Below are 17,236 nucleotides of genomic sequence, written 5' to 3' on the forward strand. Positions count from 1 at the left end.
ACCCAGCGCGCTGCCATCGCGCACTCGGGCCGGGAGCGCCCGCCGCCGGCCGGCCGGCCGGTCCCCGGGCGCTCGGGGCCTTCCGCCCCCCGAGGCGTGGGAAAGGGAAGGACCCATGCCTCGGGCCCTGCGACCCCTTCGCAGCCAGACGAGACGGCGGCCGCCTGCTCGGGCGCCGGGCTGCAGGAAGGGAAGTCAGGTCCCCAGTGCTGGGAGCCAGAGGGGTGCACATCGACCTACCCAAGACACTTGCCAGGGCTGCGGCTGTAATTCGCAACGGGACTTCCCTGATATGTCAGGCGATGCTGATCTGTCCATGATGTTCCTTAATCTAAAGTCACACTCGTCGGAAGAGCCTGTGGCCCTCACGACTACGAAGTGCGCTCTCTCAGCCTTACTCTTCTACAGAAATGACTGGACGGTTCCTCATAACCGCGTGCTTTTCCTTCAGAGGAGCCACCACCCCACATCCCCAAATTAAGGAAAAACATAGTCGGTGCATCCGGATAAGGAGCTAACCATATAATTATGAGAAACTCACAGGTTTTAAGAACTGAGTTACAAAATGGTGCATTGAAGAGAGGAGGGAACTCAAGATGGGGAGGGCGGGTATTTTCAAACGTTTCTTTTTAAACCCAAGGCACTGTAAGGACAAGGGTAGAAAACTAGACGGCAAGGGGTTTGTCTCTGAAATCGAGAAGGCAAAAAGGCGTCGTAGATGCTGCACAAAGTAGAGAGAGCTAGATAAAGAAGGGTTGTGGGGCGTCCTTGTAAAACCCCAGCAGGAACCCAACGTCTAAAACCTCTGGCCGGCAACGCGGACTTAAACTCGGAACGCAATTTCGGCAAGCGCAGTTTTCCCGCCGGAGCTCGGGTCTGAGCAGTCTTCCTCCTGCGCAGGCGCGGTACCACTTACGGAGCATGGAAGCGGCGGCTTTTCTGTGCTTAGCAGCGGCGGTCCTAGGATGGGGCTTCCTCTGGGTTTGGGACTCTTGGGAACGCATGAAGGGTCAGAAGCCGGCTGGCTTGCCGGGAGATGGAAACAGGACCCTCCTGGTGATCGCGCACCCCGACGATGAAGCCATGTTCTTTGCTCCCACTGTGCTAGGCTTGGCCCGCCTGAGGCACCGGCTGTCTTTGCTCTGCTTCTCTGCAGGTAGGAGGCTGTAGGCGGGGCGCTGGGAGCCGGGACTAGGAAGGGTGTTCAGCTGCTAACCTGTTTCAGTCGGCTTCTTCCCCGAAGGGTTCTCTGATGTAGGGAGCTAAGTGAATACACCGAAGGTGCCTACTGTGGGCACTTCGCGGAGAATCGGTGGCCCCAGCCTGTGGACTGTAGCGGCCAGCTTCCCAGGTGGGTTGGGGGACGTCCCCAGCTTAACATACTTCACTGCCTGCAGAATTTAAGAGCCCAAGAAAGCTGCTCACATTTCGTTCCCTTTCAATACCTACATTTCCGCTGGGAACTGCGACTGTACTCCTTATTCTGGGGAACCTTTTTATATGCTAAATGGACCAAGAATAACCTTGGCTCCTACTGTGGGACACCAAACAGAAGCTAAGCTGTATCATGCCTGCTCAGCCCTTAAAGTTGTACTACTCAAGGGAGCAACGGCCCTTCCTGCTGCTTTTAAAAATCCATTTTGTTTAAGAAACATGCGTATGTCAAACTGAAGAGATGCTCAGAGCATTAGACTAGAAAATAATTTCATAGGCAATTTTAGAGTTCAACTCCACCAACTACCAGTGAAGAAGCCTTTCAAAAAGTAAATCCTCCTTTACCATACAGAAAAGATGGACTGAGAAAACAAAAACTGACCATGATACTGGATAATGGAGATAATTGCACGACTGTATAAGTGTAATTGAACTGTACACAGACAATGGGTGAATTTTACGTATGTAAAATTATACCTCAATAAAGCAATTTTTTAACAAATGCCCATGACCGCCCATTTGGTTGTGTGTCATTGCAGTTTTTTCTACACAGATTTTTTTTTCACAGAAACCTCATTTTATACAATTTTATGTTTTTCACTGAACATTATTTTTCACTCGTTTACCGAATTTTTATTAAAAATGTGTGAACACCGCACGCTATTAGAATGGCCAGAATCCATCACCCTGACACCACCAAATGCTGGTGAGGATGTGGAACAATGAGAACTCTTACTCATTGATGGTGGAAATGCAATAATGCTTCAGCCATTTTGGAAGACTGTTCGTTTGGCAGTTTCTTATAAAAACTAAGCATGTTCTTACCAAACCATTTAGCAGTCGCCCTCTTTGGTATTTACCCAAAGGAATTGAAAACATGTCCACACAAAAACCTGCCCACAGGTGTTTATAGCAGCTTTACTCACAATCGCCAAAACTTAGAAGCAACCAAAACGTCCTTCAGTTAGTAAATAGTTGGTACATCCAGGCCATACGATATTATTCAGCGCTAAAAAGAAATGAACTAGCAAGTCATGAGAAAACACGGAGGAACCTTAAATGCGTATCAATAAGTGAAAGAAACGAATCTGAAAAGGCTACACACTGTATGATTCCAACCATATGACATTCTGGAAATGACAAAGCTATATAGACAGTAAAAAGATCAGTGGTTGCCAGGGGTTGGGATGGAAAGAAGGATGGATAGGAGGAGCACAGAGGATTTTTCTATGGCAGTGAAAATACTCTATGTTATTATAATAATGGATACACGTCATTATAAACCCATAAGATGTACAACACCTAATGAGTGTATAATACCTAAAGAGTGAATGAAACCTAGTGTAAACCATGGACTTTGAGTGGTTATGATGTGTCAATGTAGGTTCAATTGGGGATATATGTAAAAATCTCTATACCTTCCCCCCAATTTTGCTGTGAACCTAAAACTGCTCTCAAAAGAATAGTTTAAGGGGCACCTGGGTGGCTCAGTGGTTTCAGCATCTGACTTCGGCTCAGGTCATGATCTCCCAGTTCCTGGGTTCGAGCCCTGCCTCGGGCTCTGTGCTGACAGTTTGGAGCCTGGAGCCTGCTTAGAATTCTGTGTCTCCCTCTCTCTCTGCCCCTCCCGCACTCATGTTCTGTCTCTCTCTGTCTCTCAAAAATGAATTTAAAAAAATATTTTAAAAATCAATAAATAAATTCTAGTTACTTAACATATAGTGTAATAAAGGTTTCAGGATAATAGCCTTTTAAATGGTTTTCATAGAGGTAAACCTTAATTTAGTCATCCCTTTATTGTATGCATATTTAGATGTTTTTTCTTCCCCAGTTTATCACTATTACAGATAACAGTGAACATCTGTATGTATTTCGTTTTGTTTCGATAGGACTGATTTCTAAATTTGGCTATTTCAAGGCTTTGCATGCAACTTGCATCCCCAAAACATACCAAATTATATTCTCACTGACAGGTAGTAAGATTATCTGCCTTAACACAACATGCTCTCTAGCACTGATTAGCATTTTTTTTTATATTACTTCTTGGTATAACACTTTATCCCCTCAAAATCTTTTTGTTGCCAATAAGATTAACCCATTTTTCATATTTATTGAGAATATGGATCTAAGCACTTTTTTTCTCAGCTTGTCCTATTAAGGATATTAACTGTAGACGGATATAGGTTATGGCCTCGTTTGCTTTTAATGGTATTTATGTTTTATATTACAACTGTGGGAGTCAAATTATAACAAATTTGTTCCAAGATCTATGAGAGAAACCTGGGTTTTATTTTCCAAGTATTATAGGGGCGGTGGCTTCCTTAGTAAATTTCTCCTTATTTTTCAGCAGGTTGAGTCAGAAATTAACATTTTTTGAAGAGAAAAATTATAAAGCATGCCCTTGGTACATATTAAACACACAGAATCTTTGTCTTTCAATGTTTCCTCTGAATCGAACTTGGCATTTAAATTGTTCTCTCTTTGGGGACCTGGATGGCTCAGTCGGTTAACAGTCCAACTTTGGCTCAGGTCATAATCTCGCGGTTCGTGGGTTTGAGCCCTGCGTCGGGCTCTCTTGTAATTTTCTCTTGTAATTTCCGCATTGTTCTCTCTTGTAATTTTTAAATTACTTTTACTTTTTTTAAATTACTTTTAAAATCCCAAACTCATTCAGAAATGTACAGATTCAACATCACCCACACTCCTAATTTATTTTAACATGAAAAACAGGCAACTAATAACTTGTGATTCAACATAGTAAAAGCTGTAATGGCATAATAGAGAAAACTATAGACACAAAATGGCGAAAAGTATGAATTCTCATCTCAGGGTTTAAGATTAAAGAAACTTCTCCAAAGAGGTTTTCTTTCAAGCTCGTCTTTAAAAATAGGGCTAGGTAGGGGAGACTGGGTGGCTCAGTTGTTTAAGCCTCTGACTTCAGCTCAGGTCGTGATCTCACAGTTCATGAGTTTGAACCCCAAGTCGGGCTCTGTGCTGACAGCCTGGAGCCTGCCTCGGATTCTGTGTGTGTGTGTGTGTGTGTGTGTGTGTGTGTGTGTGTGTGTCTCAAAAATAATAAACATTAAGATTTTTAAGTAACCTCTAGACCCAACCTGGGTCTCAAACTCACAACCCCGAGGTCAAGAGTTACACGCTCCACCAACTGAGCCTGCCAGGCGCCCCTATATGGCTGTAGCCTTTATACACCATTATCTGGTATGATGAGCCCTCTGATCTGTTGTTCTTTAGGGCATGTTTGCTATTTCTGACCTTTTTTCTTCCAAATACATTTCAGAATAAGTTTGGTCGTGTTCAAGGAAAAGTGCCTGGCATTTTTATTGGGATTTCACCAACTCCGTTGATGAGTAAAGGGAAAGCTAACATATTTTCCATATAGTCCTTCCCATCTATGATTTTATAGTCTGTCTTCATTTACATTGGCCTTCTTTAACGTCTGTTAAATCGGTTTATAATAAGTCATATATGTATCGAGATGATTAGTAATTCTTTTCTTTAATCTGTTTCTCATATCCAGAGGCTCTCGTTGCAAATATTGTAGTTTTGTTACATTCTCATAGTTTGATGCTCTCTTTATTTCTTTAAACATATTAAATACATCTATCTGCTTCTAATAAATCCAGTGTTTGCAGTCTGTGTGTCTGATTTTGCTCTTTGAGTAACTTATTCTGAGTACCTTGTTTCCAAGTGTATTTTGTGTTTTTTTTTTTTTCCATTGTGAGCACATGTTTCTTGGAACCATATTTATGATAATATTTGGGTGATTTATATTTGCTTCAGTCAGGCACCAAAGGGCACTATCTGCCTTCAATCACTATAAACCAAAATTTTAGATTGAGATTTTTTTCAGGCTACAGGGGTAGTATAAATTTAGGGCCCAAACCGAAGTGTGTTAGCTGTCTAATGCTGCATAACAAATTATCTCAAAACCTAGTGGCTTAAAATGATAATTATTCCTTCTCGCTCATGGTTCCAAACCGAGCACAGTAGTCTCTACCCCACAATGCTCAGTACCTCAGCTGGCCAACCCCAAAGGCCATCGGCCACAACAACAACATATGGTAAATCCGTGTGGCTTGGGCTTCTTCTCAAGCTGGTAGCTGGGTTCCTGGGCAAGAACCGAGAGAGAGCGAGCCTGTGCTGGGGGTAGCCACATTGCCTTTTATGGTCTAGCCTTGGAAATCAGGCAGTATCACTTTCACCACGTTCTGTTTGTCAGGACAGTCATAGGTCCCGTCCAGATTCAAGGAGAGAAATAGACTCAACCTGTTGATAGAGAGCAGCAAGGTTCTCTAAGTGCATGTGGGACTGGAAATATTGCAGTAGCTATTTTTGGAAAACACCATGCGCCACACCAAGTGAAGACAAACATGTAGTTAACAATTCTCAAGGGGTTGACATTTTTCTTTCCCTTTACACTAGAAGCAGGTCTGACAGAAACCTGTCACCATCTCTGTCTAGAGTGAGTTTTTTTCTAGTTCCCCTGTTGTAAACATTGCCTTTCAAAGGTCCTGTCTTTGTGTAGAGGTCTCCTTATTTGTGCCCAATCTTTATCTCCTCCTCTGACTTTAAGCCATAGACAGATACCCTCAAGGCACCCTGGCTTCAGGTGCCCTCCACCTGTCTGGATTTGTGCTTACCTGTTATTTAAGACCTCCAAAGATAGCCCTTACTTTCCTGCTAATTTAGCCATACATTCTAAACCACGTTTGCCTTTTATTTCACGTGCTCAGGTATTCTGTCCTAAGAAGGTCTCTCCCGACATCTGATTCACTTTATTTCCTAAAACAGAACTTAATCAGGTTATTTTTAATATTGCTTTTTAACTATGAATAATTCTTCAACATTTTCCTTATTGAGATATATTTAGATCCAACCTCCAAAGTGTTAGTCTCATTTAACATTTTTCTTTCTGACCTAACACATTTGAGATTTCTTTTTTTAATTTTTTTTAATGATTATTTATTTCTGAGAGAGAGAGAGAGAGAGAGCAGGGAAGGGACAGAGAGAGAGGGAGACACAGATCTGAAGCAGGCTCCAGGCTCTGAGCTCTCTGCACAAGAGCCCGATGCAGGGCTCGAACTTATGAAATGTGAGATCGTGACCTGAGCTGAAGTTGGACGCTTAACCGACTGAGACACCCAGGCACCCCCACATTTGAAATTTCTAAAACAGCATGATTTTAATTAGCTGCAACCTGTTAAGAATGGAATAAATTAGTAATACTTAAAAATATGAGTTCTGCGTACACTGGAAACTAATGTTATACATCAATTACATTTCAATAAAAATCAAACAAAAAATTAAAAAATAATTTAAAAAAATAAAATAAATAAAAACATGAATTCTGTTTCTTTAAGGGAGTTACAGGAACTTCAGAACATGACTTAAAGGTTACATATATTTCCAGTCCTAATTTATAAAAATAAATAAAAATTTCATATTTTTGTATTATAAATACACACATATATAAATGAAATAGGTACTTTTCTCTAAGGTTTAGGTTGATAGGATCTCCATATGATCATGCCAACCAAAGAATACATAGGCATCCAAGGACTAACTGAAAACAATGCTTATTCATAAATGTTGACACTGATGAGTTAACTGATAGGTTAGCTATTTATGAGCATTTTATATATTTCTAAGCATATATTTACTTACCTTTTTTATAATTAAGCTTAGAATTTATAGGCCAGGTAACTTTATACACAACCCCTATTTTGAACTTAACAGTGTATAATAAGCATCCATAAAAATGTCTTGCTGAATATTTACCTAATTAAAGAATGCTACATACTTTCCAAGCTTTTGTTTACTTAATAAGTTAGAATTTTAAAGGACTTGCTTAAACTATGAGAAATCATAAAAGAAATGCTAATAAACATCAGAGAAGAAGAAAGAAAATGCAGGAAAGCTAATCTAATAGAGGTGTAGAATGGGAATAATCAACAAAACAATTCATTTTGAAGAGCTTAGTATTGGAAATACTTGTTACAACTGCTCATTGCAAAGAGTTGGACACTGTTCTCATGCAGTGCATACTTCTAATTCCATGTGATACAAATATGCCTAGATAGTCAGAAAAAGTTTCCCAAATGATTGGCCCTGTTAATGAGGACATATCTGTCACAGATCAGAGAAACTAACAAAAAGTGTTATTTCCCTTAGTAAAATCAATATTAACGCACTCCTTTTAGGAATAATCAGAAAATACAGTATTTACTGTGCCTGAAACTAAGTAACATTGTGTATCAACTCTACTTGAATAAATTTTAAAAAAAATACAGTACTTACAAGTAGTGTATATTGGTTGATAATAGCGTATGGCAGTGTTTCTCAATATTGGCCGCTTGATATTTTGTTTTTAATGATCTTTTAAAACCTTGTTCTACAGGGGCGCCTGGGTAGCTCAGTCAGTTGAGCGTCCGACTTCAGCTCAGGTCACGATCTCACGGTTCGTGAGTTCGAGCCCCGGTGTCAGGCTCTGGCCTGATGGCTCAGAGCCTGGAGCTTCCTTCCGATTCTGTGTCTCCCTCTCTCTCTGCCCCTCCCCCATTCATGTTCTGTCTCTCTCTGTCTCAAAAAATAAATAAGCATTAAAAAAAATTAAAAAAAAAAACCTTGTTCTACAGTTTTATTTTTTTGTCTTCCTCTCTCTCTGCCCCTCCCCCATTCATGCTGTCTCTCTCTGTCTCAAAAAATAAATAAACATTAAAAAAAATTTTTTTTAAACCAACAACCTTGTTCTACAGTTTTGTTTTATTTTTTTTAAGATTTTATTTTTAAGTAACCTCTACAGCCAACGTGGGGCTCATAACCCCAAGATCAAGAGTCACGTGTTCCACTGACTGAGCCAGCCAGGCACCCCTCTACCAGTTTTAAAGACATAATTTCTGTTTTACAGTGATAACAGTAACTAAAAGATATTTTTTTATTCAATGCAAATCTAATTTTTTTTAAGTTTATTTGTTTATTTTGAGGGAAAGAACGAGCAGGGGAGGGTCAGAGAGAAAGGGGACAGAGCATCCGAAGCAGGCTCTGTGCTGACAGCAGAGAGCCCAATGCAGTGTTCAAACTCACAAACTGTGATATCATGACCTGAGCCCAAAGTTGGATGCTTAACCAACTGACCCACCCAGGCGCCCCATTGCAAATCTAATTTTTAAATATTTTTTATTGTGGAAAATTGGCTATTGTGAATAATGCTGCTGTGAGAACAGGTATGTAAGTTATCTGTTTGAGTCCCTGTTTTCAGTTGTTGTTGTTGTTTTAGAATATACCTAGGAGTAGAATTGCAGAGTTACATGTTAATTCTATGTTTAAATTTTTGAGGAATCGCCATCCTGTTTTCCATGGCAGATGTATCATTTTATGTTCCCACCAGCAATGCACAAGGGTGTGTTTTCTCCACATCCTCATCTACATCTGTAAGTTTTGTGTTTGTTTTTTGGGGGACTCAAACTCAACAAACCATGAGGTCATGACCCAAGCTGAAACCAAGAGTCAGATGCTTAACTGACTGCGTCAGACGTCAGCTCAGGTCACGATCTCACATTTCACAAGTTCGAGCCCTGCATCCGGCTCTTGTGCTGAGAGCTCGGAGCCTGGAGCCTGCTTCAGATCTGTGTCTCCTTCTCTCTCTGTCCCTTCCCTGCTTGCTCGCTCTCTCTCTCTCAAAAACAAATAATCATAAAAAAAAAATTTTTTTAAAGAAATCTCAAATGTGTAAGGTCAGAAAGAAAAATGTTAAATGAGACTAACACTTTGGAGGTTGGATCTAAATATATCTCAATAAGGAAAATGTTGAAGAATTATTTATAGTTAAAAAGCAACATTAAACAAGCTGAGTTTGTTTTTGCCATAGCCGTCCTAGTGGGTATGAAATGATACCTCATTGTGGTTTTGCCTTAATTTCTCTTACGACTAATGATATTGAGCATCTTTTCATGTGCTTATTGGCCATCTATCTTTGGAAAACCGTTTTCTGTTCAAGTAATTTGACCATTTTTTTAAAGTTTATTTACTTTTTTTAATGTTTATTCATCTTTGAGAGAGAGAGAGAGAAAGAGCGCCCGGGGGAGGGGCAGAGAGATGGGGAGACAGCCTCCCAAGCAGGTTCTATGCTGCCACCGCAGAGCCCCAGGTAGGGTTCGAACTCATGAACCTTGAGATATAAACTTAGCCGAGATCAAGAGTCAGACGCTTAACAGACTTGAGCCACAAAGCACCCCAATTCTAGTATCGTTTTTAAAACGTGATTTCTCCAGCTTGATTCTATGGACACATTCTAACGGAAGAGAGTCTAGCTCTTTTGGTTTCAACTTCCTTTGGGGAACCTAGGCCTTTGGGTTCTAAGAACACTGCCCCCTCCTTTTATCTGTCCAACCTAGTGTTGCTAGTGTTAGTAGTTTCTTCTTACTGTCACTAATCTCTGGGCCACTTCACTGGTCCCTGATTGGTCCTCAGATCTTCCACCAGTTATGTATTAAGTTATTTTCATTAAATTCTTACTGATGTAAATATTTGGCTTGGTTTCTGTTTTCCTGGGTAGACCTTAACTGGCCAGAAAGAACCTAAAATCCTTCATTTTACAGTTGAGCAAATGTTGACCTTTTTTTCTTTCAAATACATTTATTTTAAAATTAACTTGGTCGTATTCAAGAAAAAAACCTTGCTAGTGTTCTTGAAACCCAGGAACTTAAGGAATTTCCTCAGTATTCATAAAGTTAGTAGAAAGTATTGGGCCCATGATGTTTCGATTCTCAATCCATTTCTCATTTTAACAACTTAAAATTTACAAGGTAGGGTAACTAAAGGAGTGAAAGAGGGACTTTTTATGATGTTGTTCCTTTTGATTTTTAATGGTGTAAGTATTTTACCTACTTAGAATAAATTTTAATTTTAAAGTAAAAAAATGTTTACCATTATACACTGTGGTGTATAAGTGTGGGTCTTTACAAAATGGCTTTAATTTCCATTAAATGTCATTATGATTACTAGTAATTATTGAGAAATACTAGTTATCACAAGATGGAAGACTTCACTAAGCACAGTTATCCATAAACTTATCACACACACACACACACACACACACACACACACACACATACACACACACACACACACACACAGTGTAGTTCTATGTAAACAAATCTACATTAATCCGATTTTCTGTTTTCTACAATAATGATCTCCAATGATCTCCTTTTTGGGTCACATTTTCCTACTGATAAAAACTTTTGAGCAAATACTCTCATTATATGTATATTTATTTATAATTATATTAAGTACATGGACCACTGAATTAATGTGTACATTATGAAACATTAACGAAAGTTAATATTTATGAAGGACAAGGTAAACAAATTAAGAGGAAAAGTTGCAAAGCTTTTCCTCTCCCCAATAGACAGTCTTGTGCATCCCAGTGTGCACCTACCCTACTTGGACACAGTTCGCTGTTGTTGTTGTTGCTGTTGCTGCTGCTGTTGTTGTTGTTAATGTTTAGTTATTTTTGAGAGGTGGGGGAGGCGGGGGAGGGGCAGAGAGAGAAGGAGACACAGAATCCCAAGCAGGCTCCAGGCCCCGGGCTGTCAGCACAGAGCCCAACGCAGGGCTCGAATTCACAAATTACTAGATCACGACCTGGCTGGAACCCACGCACTGTGAGATCATGACCTGAGCCGAAGTCAGATGCTTAACCGACTGTGGCCCCCAGGCACCCTTCAACACACTTCCAGAGTGTGTCCTTAAGAGCGGCTGCCAGATCTCAGACACTTATTCTGTTGAGGTGCCTACATGTTCACCAAACTTGGGGAAAATATTTAAAATGACCTCTGACTTCAACTCCCTAACCTATTTTAAGTTCCTTAATTCAAACACAAAGCAATAAACTCCTTAGCCTCCATCCCAAGCAGTTTCTCACAATCCTGAGAGCCTGATATGCAGACTCTGGACTTAGGAATCACGTCACTAGAGTACATTAGACTCCTTATCACCAAAGATCAAGGAACTTGGAGATGAAATGGTTGAGGGTATGTAGATAGACTGGAGAGGAGCCTAAAACAGAGCGACCACCCGGTTGACTATAGCTTCTATCTTTTTTTTTTTAAAAAGTAAAAAGAAAAAGTTGTGATGAGGACAACACAAAACTATCTGGAGTCTTTTTAGGGTTAGTCCCTTTGTTGGCTACAATGTAATGACTATCTCCTTCCTGGGTTCAAACAGTTCAAAACTAGCACTGGAATAACGCCCTGCCAAAGTGGAAAGGTCTCATGTGGGAGTTTTTCTCTGCATTATGTGGCCAGCACACGAAGCCTCTCTCTGTTCAGTGCTTCATGAGTGCCTGCAGGGTGCAGGACACCAGGGTGACACAAAGTTGAATGAGACTTTGACTTTTAAGGTCAATGACATTTAGCAATTCATAATCCAATCATGGAGAAAAGTTCATATTTATGAGAACACTGGAAATGATTCCTTGCCAGGGGAAGAACGAAAGCCTTCCCAGAGGGAATGCCATTTGGTCGGACAATGAAAATGATTGTAATTCAGGAAGAAAGGAAGCGGAGGAGGGGGAGGGTAAAGATAAAGAGGTGGAGGAAAGAGCAAACAGAGTACTGAACTGGATGGATGTGTGTGGTCTCATGTACTCCTCAGGAAAGCCTCCAGAGATGACCATCATCCCCACTTTACAGATGGGGAAACTGTGGCTCAGGAAAGTTAGGTAACTGGCACATATTACACATGCAATTATCTGCTGGAGAGTTGAATTAAGGGGTGCGTTAGCTAGACAACTGCTCGTAAATGCAGTTTAAGTGGTACCAAAACTTCCCTGTATATGATTTGTAAGGATACAGGGAAGCTGTACTTACCAGAACCATTCTTAGGAAATAGACTACACGTGTTGGGAAAATAAAGGTTACATAAGCTATTCGGGGCACTGATGTGGTCAAGATCCCTAGGGGCACATTTTCCTGTAATACTTAGGAGTAAGAGCCTCTTCTTTAAATAAATGTTTAACAGATACTGGAGTACTATCAATTTAAAAGGGCCAAACTAATACCGTTCCCAGGTACCTAACTTATTCTGAGTAGTTATAGAAGAATTCATTTTAAATCTGCTTAACTCCAAAGCCAGTGGTCTTGGCGATGTGCCATACTTCCTGTAGCATGCAACTGAAATGCAGAGAGATAGACAGATGGACAGACAGATAGAAACAGAGATGGGGAAGGATCAAATGGTACTTCTAAAGACTGGGCTGCCGGTGGTCTCACTGGAGTGAACCTAGTGTATTTTCTTCAACTTTTTATCCTAACCACACATTTTTCAGGCAGCTTAAGTCCCTTAAAGAACAAGGTAAGAATGAGTAAACTGATACATTTCCAGTGTTAAATCTACCACTGTATATTTGTTATCTCCAGGAAATTACTACAATCAAGGGGAGATTCGTAAGAAAGAACTTTTGCAGAGCTGTGATGTTTTGGGGATTCCACCCTCCAGTATAATGATTATTGACAACAGGTAATGTATCTTTCAAAAATGTAGAAATTCGCTGACAATAAATACGCAGTGGTATGCTCAAAAGACACAAAAAAACGAATGTGGGTGTGTAAGAACATCTTATTTGAGAAGTCTACTTAAAATAGTTTCACATTTGTTTTTAAGTGACAGTAACGCAAATAAATGTTTTCAACGTCTGTTCAGATTCTGTCTCTGAAGATAGCTACTTTAATCTTTAAAAAAAAATGTTATGAAATTTTCAAAACTACGCAGAAGTATGAAGAACAGTGCCATGAACCCCCATATGCCTACTCCTAAGCCCAGTTAATTATCAGGCCTTTTTTATTATACTTGCTTCACTATCCCCACTTAACAACTTGTATGTGTATGAAGCATTTTTTAAGAAAATCTAGGCCTCAGGTCATTTCACGCCCACGTACTTTGATACACCTCTCTTAAGAAGATAGACATTTTTTTTATGGGGCGCCTGGGTGGCGCAGTCGGTTAAGCGTCCGACTTCAGCCAGGTCACGATCTCGCGGTCCGGGAGTTCGAGCCCCGCGTCGGGCTCTGGGCTGATGGCTAAGAGCCTGGAGCCTGTTTCTGATTCTGTGTCTCCCTCTCTCTCTGCCCCTCCCCCGTTCATGCTCTGTCTCTCTCTGTCCCAAAAAATAAATAAATGTTGAAAAAAAAAGCAAAAAAAAAAAAAAAGAAGATACACATTTTTTTTTTCCTATGGTCACAATGCCATCATCATCACCTCTAACAAAATTAATAGCAACAATTCCCTGGTGTCCCCCCCAACACCTACCTAATCCATAGATGTTTGTCCAAGTAGCTCACCGTCTTTTTACAGTTGATTTTTTCAAGTCAGGATGTGAACGAGTCCACACGCATAGTTGGTTGATATTGTTTCATTGTCCCTTCCTCCCTTCCCCACCTTGTCTTTGATTGTTGAGAAAACTTAGTTGTCATACAGGACGTCACACATTCTGGATCTGTCTGCCTGCCTCCTCATGGTATTAAGTTGTTCTGTCATCCGTATTTCTTGCAAACTAGAACTTAACTGTAACTTTCAGGGGTGAGAATACTGCATAAACTATACCGTGCACTTTATATAGCATCATTTCAGGGGACACATGCCATCTGATTGTCTCACGGTGACTCCACGATGGATCAGTGAATTCACATGGCAACAGCTGTTCCTTTCATTTTAAAGACCCACACCCACCTTTCATGTAATGTTTTCATGATTGCCTGAATCACTGTTTAACTAGAAATAGCCGAATGCTGAGTTTCTAAATATCTCCTGCATTCTAAGTATATTAGCTGCAAAGCAAAACTTTATCAACTGGGGCTATTTATTTAATTATCCCAATATATAATTTGATCCGAAAAGACAGCAGGATAAATGCTTAATTCTTCAATTGCCATTTTCAGATAATTGCCATTTTCAGAATAAGGAGTTGATGCCCTAGGTACTTCCAGTGGTAATCTGTTGTTTGTTGCTTGGATGGGGGAGGGCACTTTTTCATTTCATTGAGTACCTATGTGTTTTTAGGTATTCAGGGTTTCAGTTTCAGTCATGTTCTTTGATCCTCCGGTTGTCTCATCTGTGACTGTTGAGACTCTTCATGTTAGCCCCTGTGTCCTTTGGGTGTGACGTCTTTAGTCTTGTAGAATTTGCTTGCTATCAAGGACAACCAGATTTCCCAGCACCTTCTTGTGTTCTTTGCCGCCTCAGTCCTGGCATCAGCCATCCCTCCAAGGAGTTTTGGTGTCTCTTAGGAGGGTGTGGCGTTTAGAGACCACAGCCAGAGTTACTTGAGTGTTTATTTCTATGGTGTTATTTCCTGTGGTTACTTGAACTTCATAGTGGACAGAGCTAGTATATATATATTTGTTTAAGGAAAAAGAAACCAGGAATACTAATGACTGCAATGTAGAGTTAATATTTCAGGGGATTTGTTTAATGCCTTTGATTAATACATCAAATCTCTTTTCTCTTACACTGTAAATCTTGGCTTTTTTTTCATTTTTTTTTTAACATTTATTTATTTTTGAGACAGAGAGAGACAGAGCATGAACAGGGGAGGGGCAGAGAGAGAGGGAGACACAGAATCGGAAACAGGCTCCAGGCTCTGAGCGGTCAGCACAGAGCACGACACGAGGCTCAAACTCATGGACCGCGAGATCATGACCTGAGCCAAAGTCGGACACTTAACCGACCAAGCCACCCAGGTGCCCCATTATTTTAAATGTTTATTTATTTTTGAGAGAGAGAGCGAGCAAGAGGGGAGGGGCAGAGAGAGAGGGGGACAGAGGATCCAAAGCAGGCTCCACGCTGACAGCAGAGAGCCCAAAGCAAGGCTCAGGCTTGCAAACCACAAGATCATGACCTGAGCAGAAGTCAGACACTTAAGTGACAGAGCCACCCAGGCACCCCTGTAAGTCTTGCTGTTTAACAGGATAAACATAATAATTATTTTTTTTTTATCTTTTTTAAAGGATTTTATAAAACATGAATGAAAAAATACTTGAAAAGCAGATATTGAAAATCAAGGCTAAATATAATATGACTGATCAAGATGTCTGTAATTTACTTTAAAATGATTTTGGGGAAAAAAATGCATACCTATATAGATTAAACCAAAATAGCACAATATTAACAAGTTGAGCCTTGGTGAAAGGTACATGAGTGTTCATTATACTATTCTTGTTAACTTTTCTGTTTGAAAAATTTTATATAGGGGCGCCTGGGTGGCTCAGTCGGTTAAGCATCCGACTTCAGCTCAGGTCATGATCTCGCGGTCCATGAGTTCGAGCCCCGCGTCGGGCTCTGTGCTGACACCTCAGAGCCTGGAGCCTGTTTCAGATTCTGTGTCTCCCTCTCTCTGACCCTCCCCTGTTCATGCTCTGTCTCTCTCTGTCTCAAAAATAAGTAAACATTAAAAAAAATTTTTTTTTAATTTTTATATAGAAAAAATGTCAAGTACCATACGACACTCCTTTCTCCTATTTTCTGGCGTATAAAAATATTTTTTAGTGTCTTATTATTGTTTACTGTATTGTTATTTTAAAAAATCAGAGGTCTATATAATAGCAACTGGAGTTTGTGAGTATTACTAGTTTTGGGGCTTAAATATCTGTTCTTCACCAGCAACATAGCTTTTGGGATTTATTATAAATTCGATTGTCCTTCCTTTTTTTTTGAGTTTTTTTTTTTTTTAATGTTATTGGCTAATGTGCAAGAACAGGATAATACAACTTAAAACATGATGAAGACACAAGTTCCTTTAAGTATAGGCAAAGAAAAAAAAATGATCACCCTCAAAGCATGTAAAAGGCCAAAGTAGTAATTCTGCTGATGTTTTCAATTCATTCCTACAAAACAACATTTACTCTGCCATTTTTATAGGGCAGGAGTACTAAATAAGTTACATCGTTACTATAACCTGTATCTAGTTATATCATCATTTTCAGATACTGTTTGTCCGGGAGCTGAGCCCCATTTGGATGGTTTACCTATAAGTAGGTAAACACTAACCAGTTTCTAGGATGAACTGGTAACTTTACTCAACAGTTGACCTTAACCCTGAGACATAAGAGGGAAATCTATAAGGAAGAGATAGCTCATTTGTCTGGTAGGTGGTTTCTGTTATCTATATTCTAGATATACAGCTAAGGACAGGAAGGAAGTGCAAAAGTAGAGGCTGCTATGTCTGTGCACAAAGAAGTTACCACTGGGGCTCCTGGGTGGCCCAGTCGGTTAAGTATCCGACTCTCAGTTTCCGCTCACAATTTGTGAGTTCAAGTCCCACGTCAAGCTCTGCGCTGATAGAGCAGAGCCTGTTTTGGATCCTCTATCTCCCTCTCTCTCTGCCCCTCACCCCCCCACATGCACACAAAAATAAACATTATTTAATAAACATTATTCTGACATCAGAAATATCTGATGTCTAGGGACGCCTGGGTGATTCAGTTGGTTGAGTGCCTGACTTCAGCTCAGCTCATGATCTTGTGGTTCACGAGTTCAAGCCCTGAGTCGGGCTCTGTGCTGACAGCTCAGAGCCTGGAGCCTGCTTTGGATTCTGTGTCTCCCTCTCTCTCTCTGCCCTTCCCTTGCTCACGCTCTGTCTGTCTCTCTCTCTCTCTCTCTCAAAAATAAATAAAACATTTTTAAAAATTAAAAGAAGCAAAAAGAAGAAGGTACCACTGCCCTCACTCACCGTTTGTTTATTCCTAGTTTCTGCACCATTTCAACAAAGTCCCAGTTAGACTTCGTT

General features: G+C 40.4%; 1 protein-coding gene across 1 annotated transcript in view; it reads left to right on the forward strand.

Annotated features, from left to right (window-relative positions):
* Positions 1 to 58: 58 nt before the first annotated feature.
* PIGL (phosphatidylinositol glycan anchor biosynthesis class L) overlaps positions 59 to 17,236 on the forward strand; it is a 78,597-nt gene continuing 61,419 nt past the window's right edge. Inside the window, exons 1-2 of the mRNA XM_040453112.1 lie at positions 59 to 1,156; positions 12,873 to 12,972. Of these exons, the coding sequence (XP_040309046.1) occupies positions 922 to 1,156; positions 12,873 to 12,972 (335 nt within the window). The 5' untranslated portion in view covers positions 59 to 921. The remainder of the gene's footprint in view (positions 1,157 to 12,872; positions 12,973 to 17,236) is intronic.

Source organism: Herpailurus yagouaroundi, unplaced genomic scaffold (genome assembly GCF_014898765.1).
Source record: "Herpailurus yagouaroundi ecotype Mexico unplaced genomic scaffold, PumYag 208, whole genome shotgun sequence".
Lineage (NCBI taxonomy): Eukaryota > Metazoa > Chordata > Mammalia > Carnivora > Felidae > Herpailurus > Herpailurus yagouaroundi.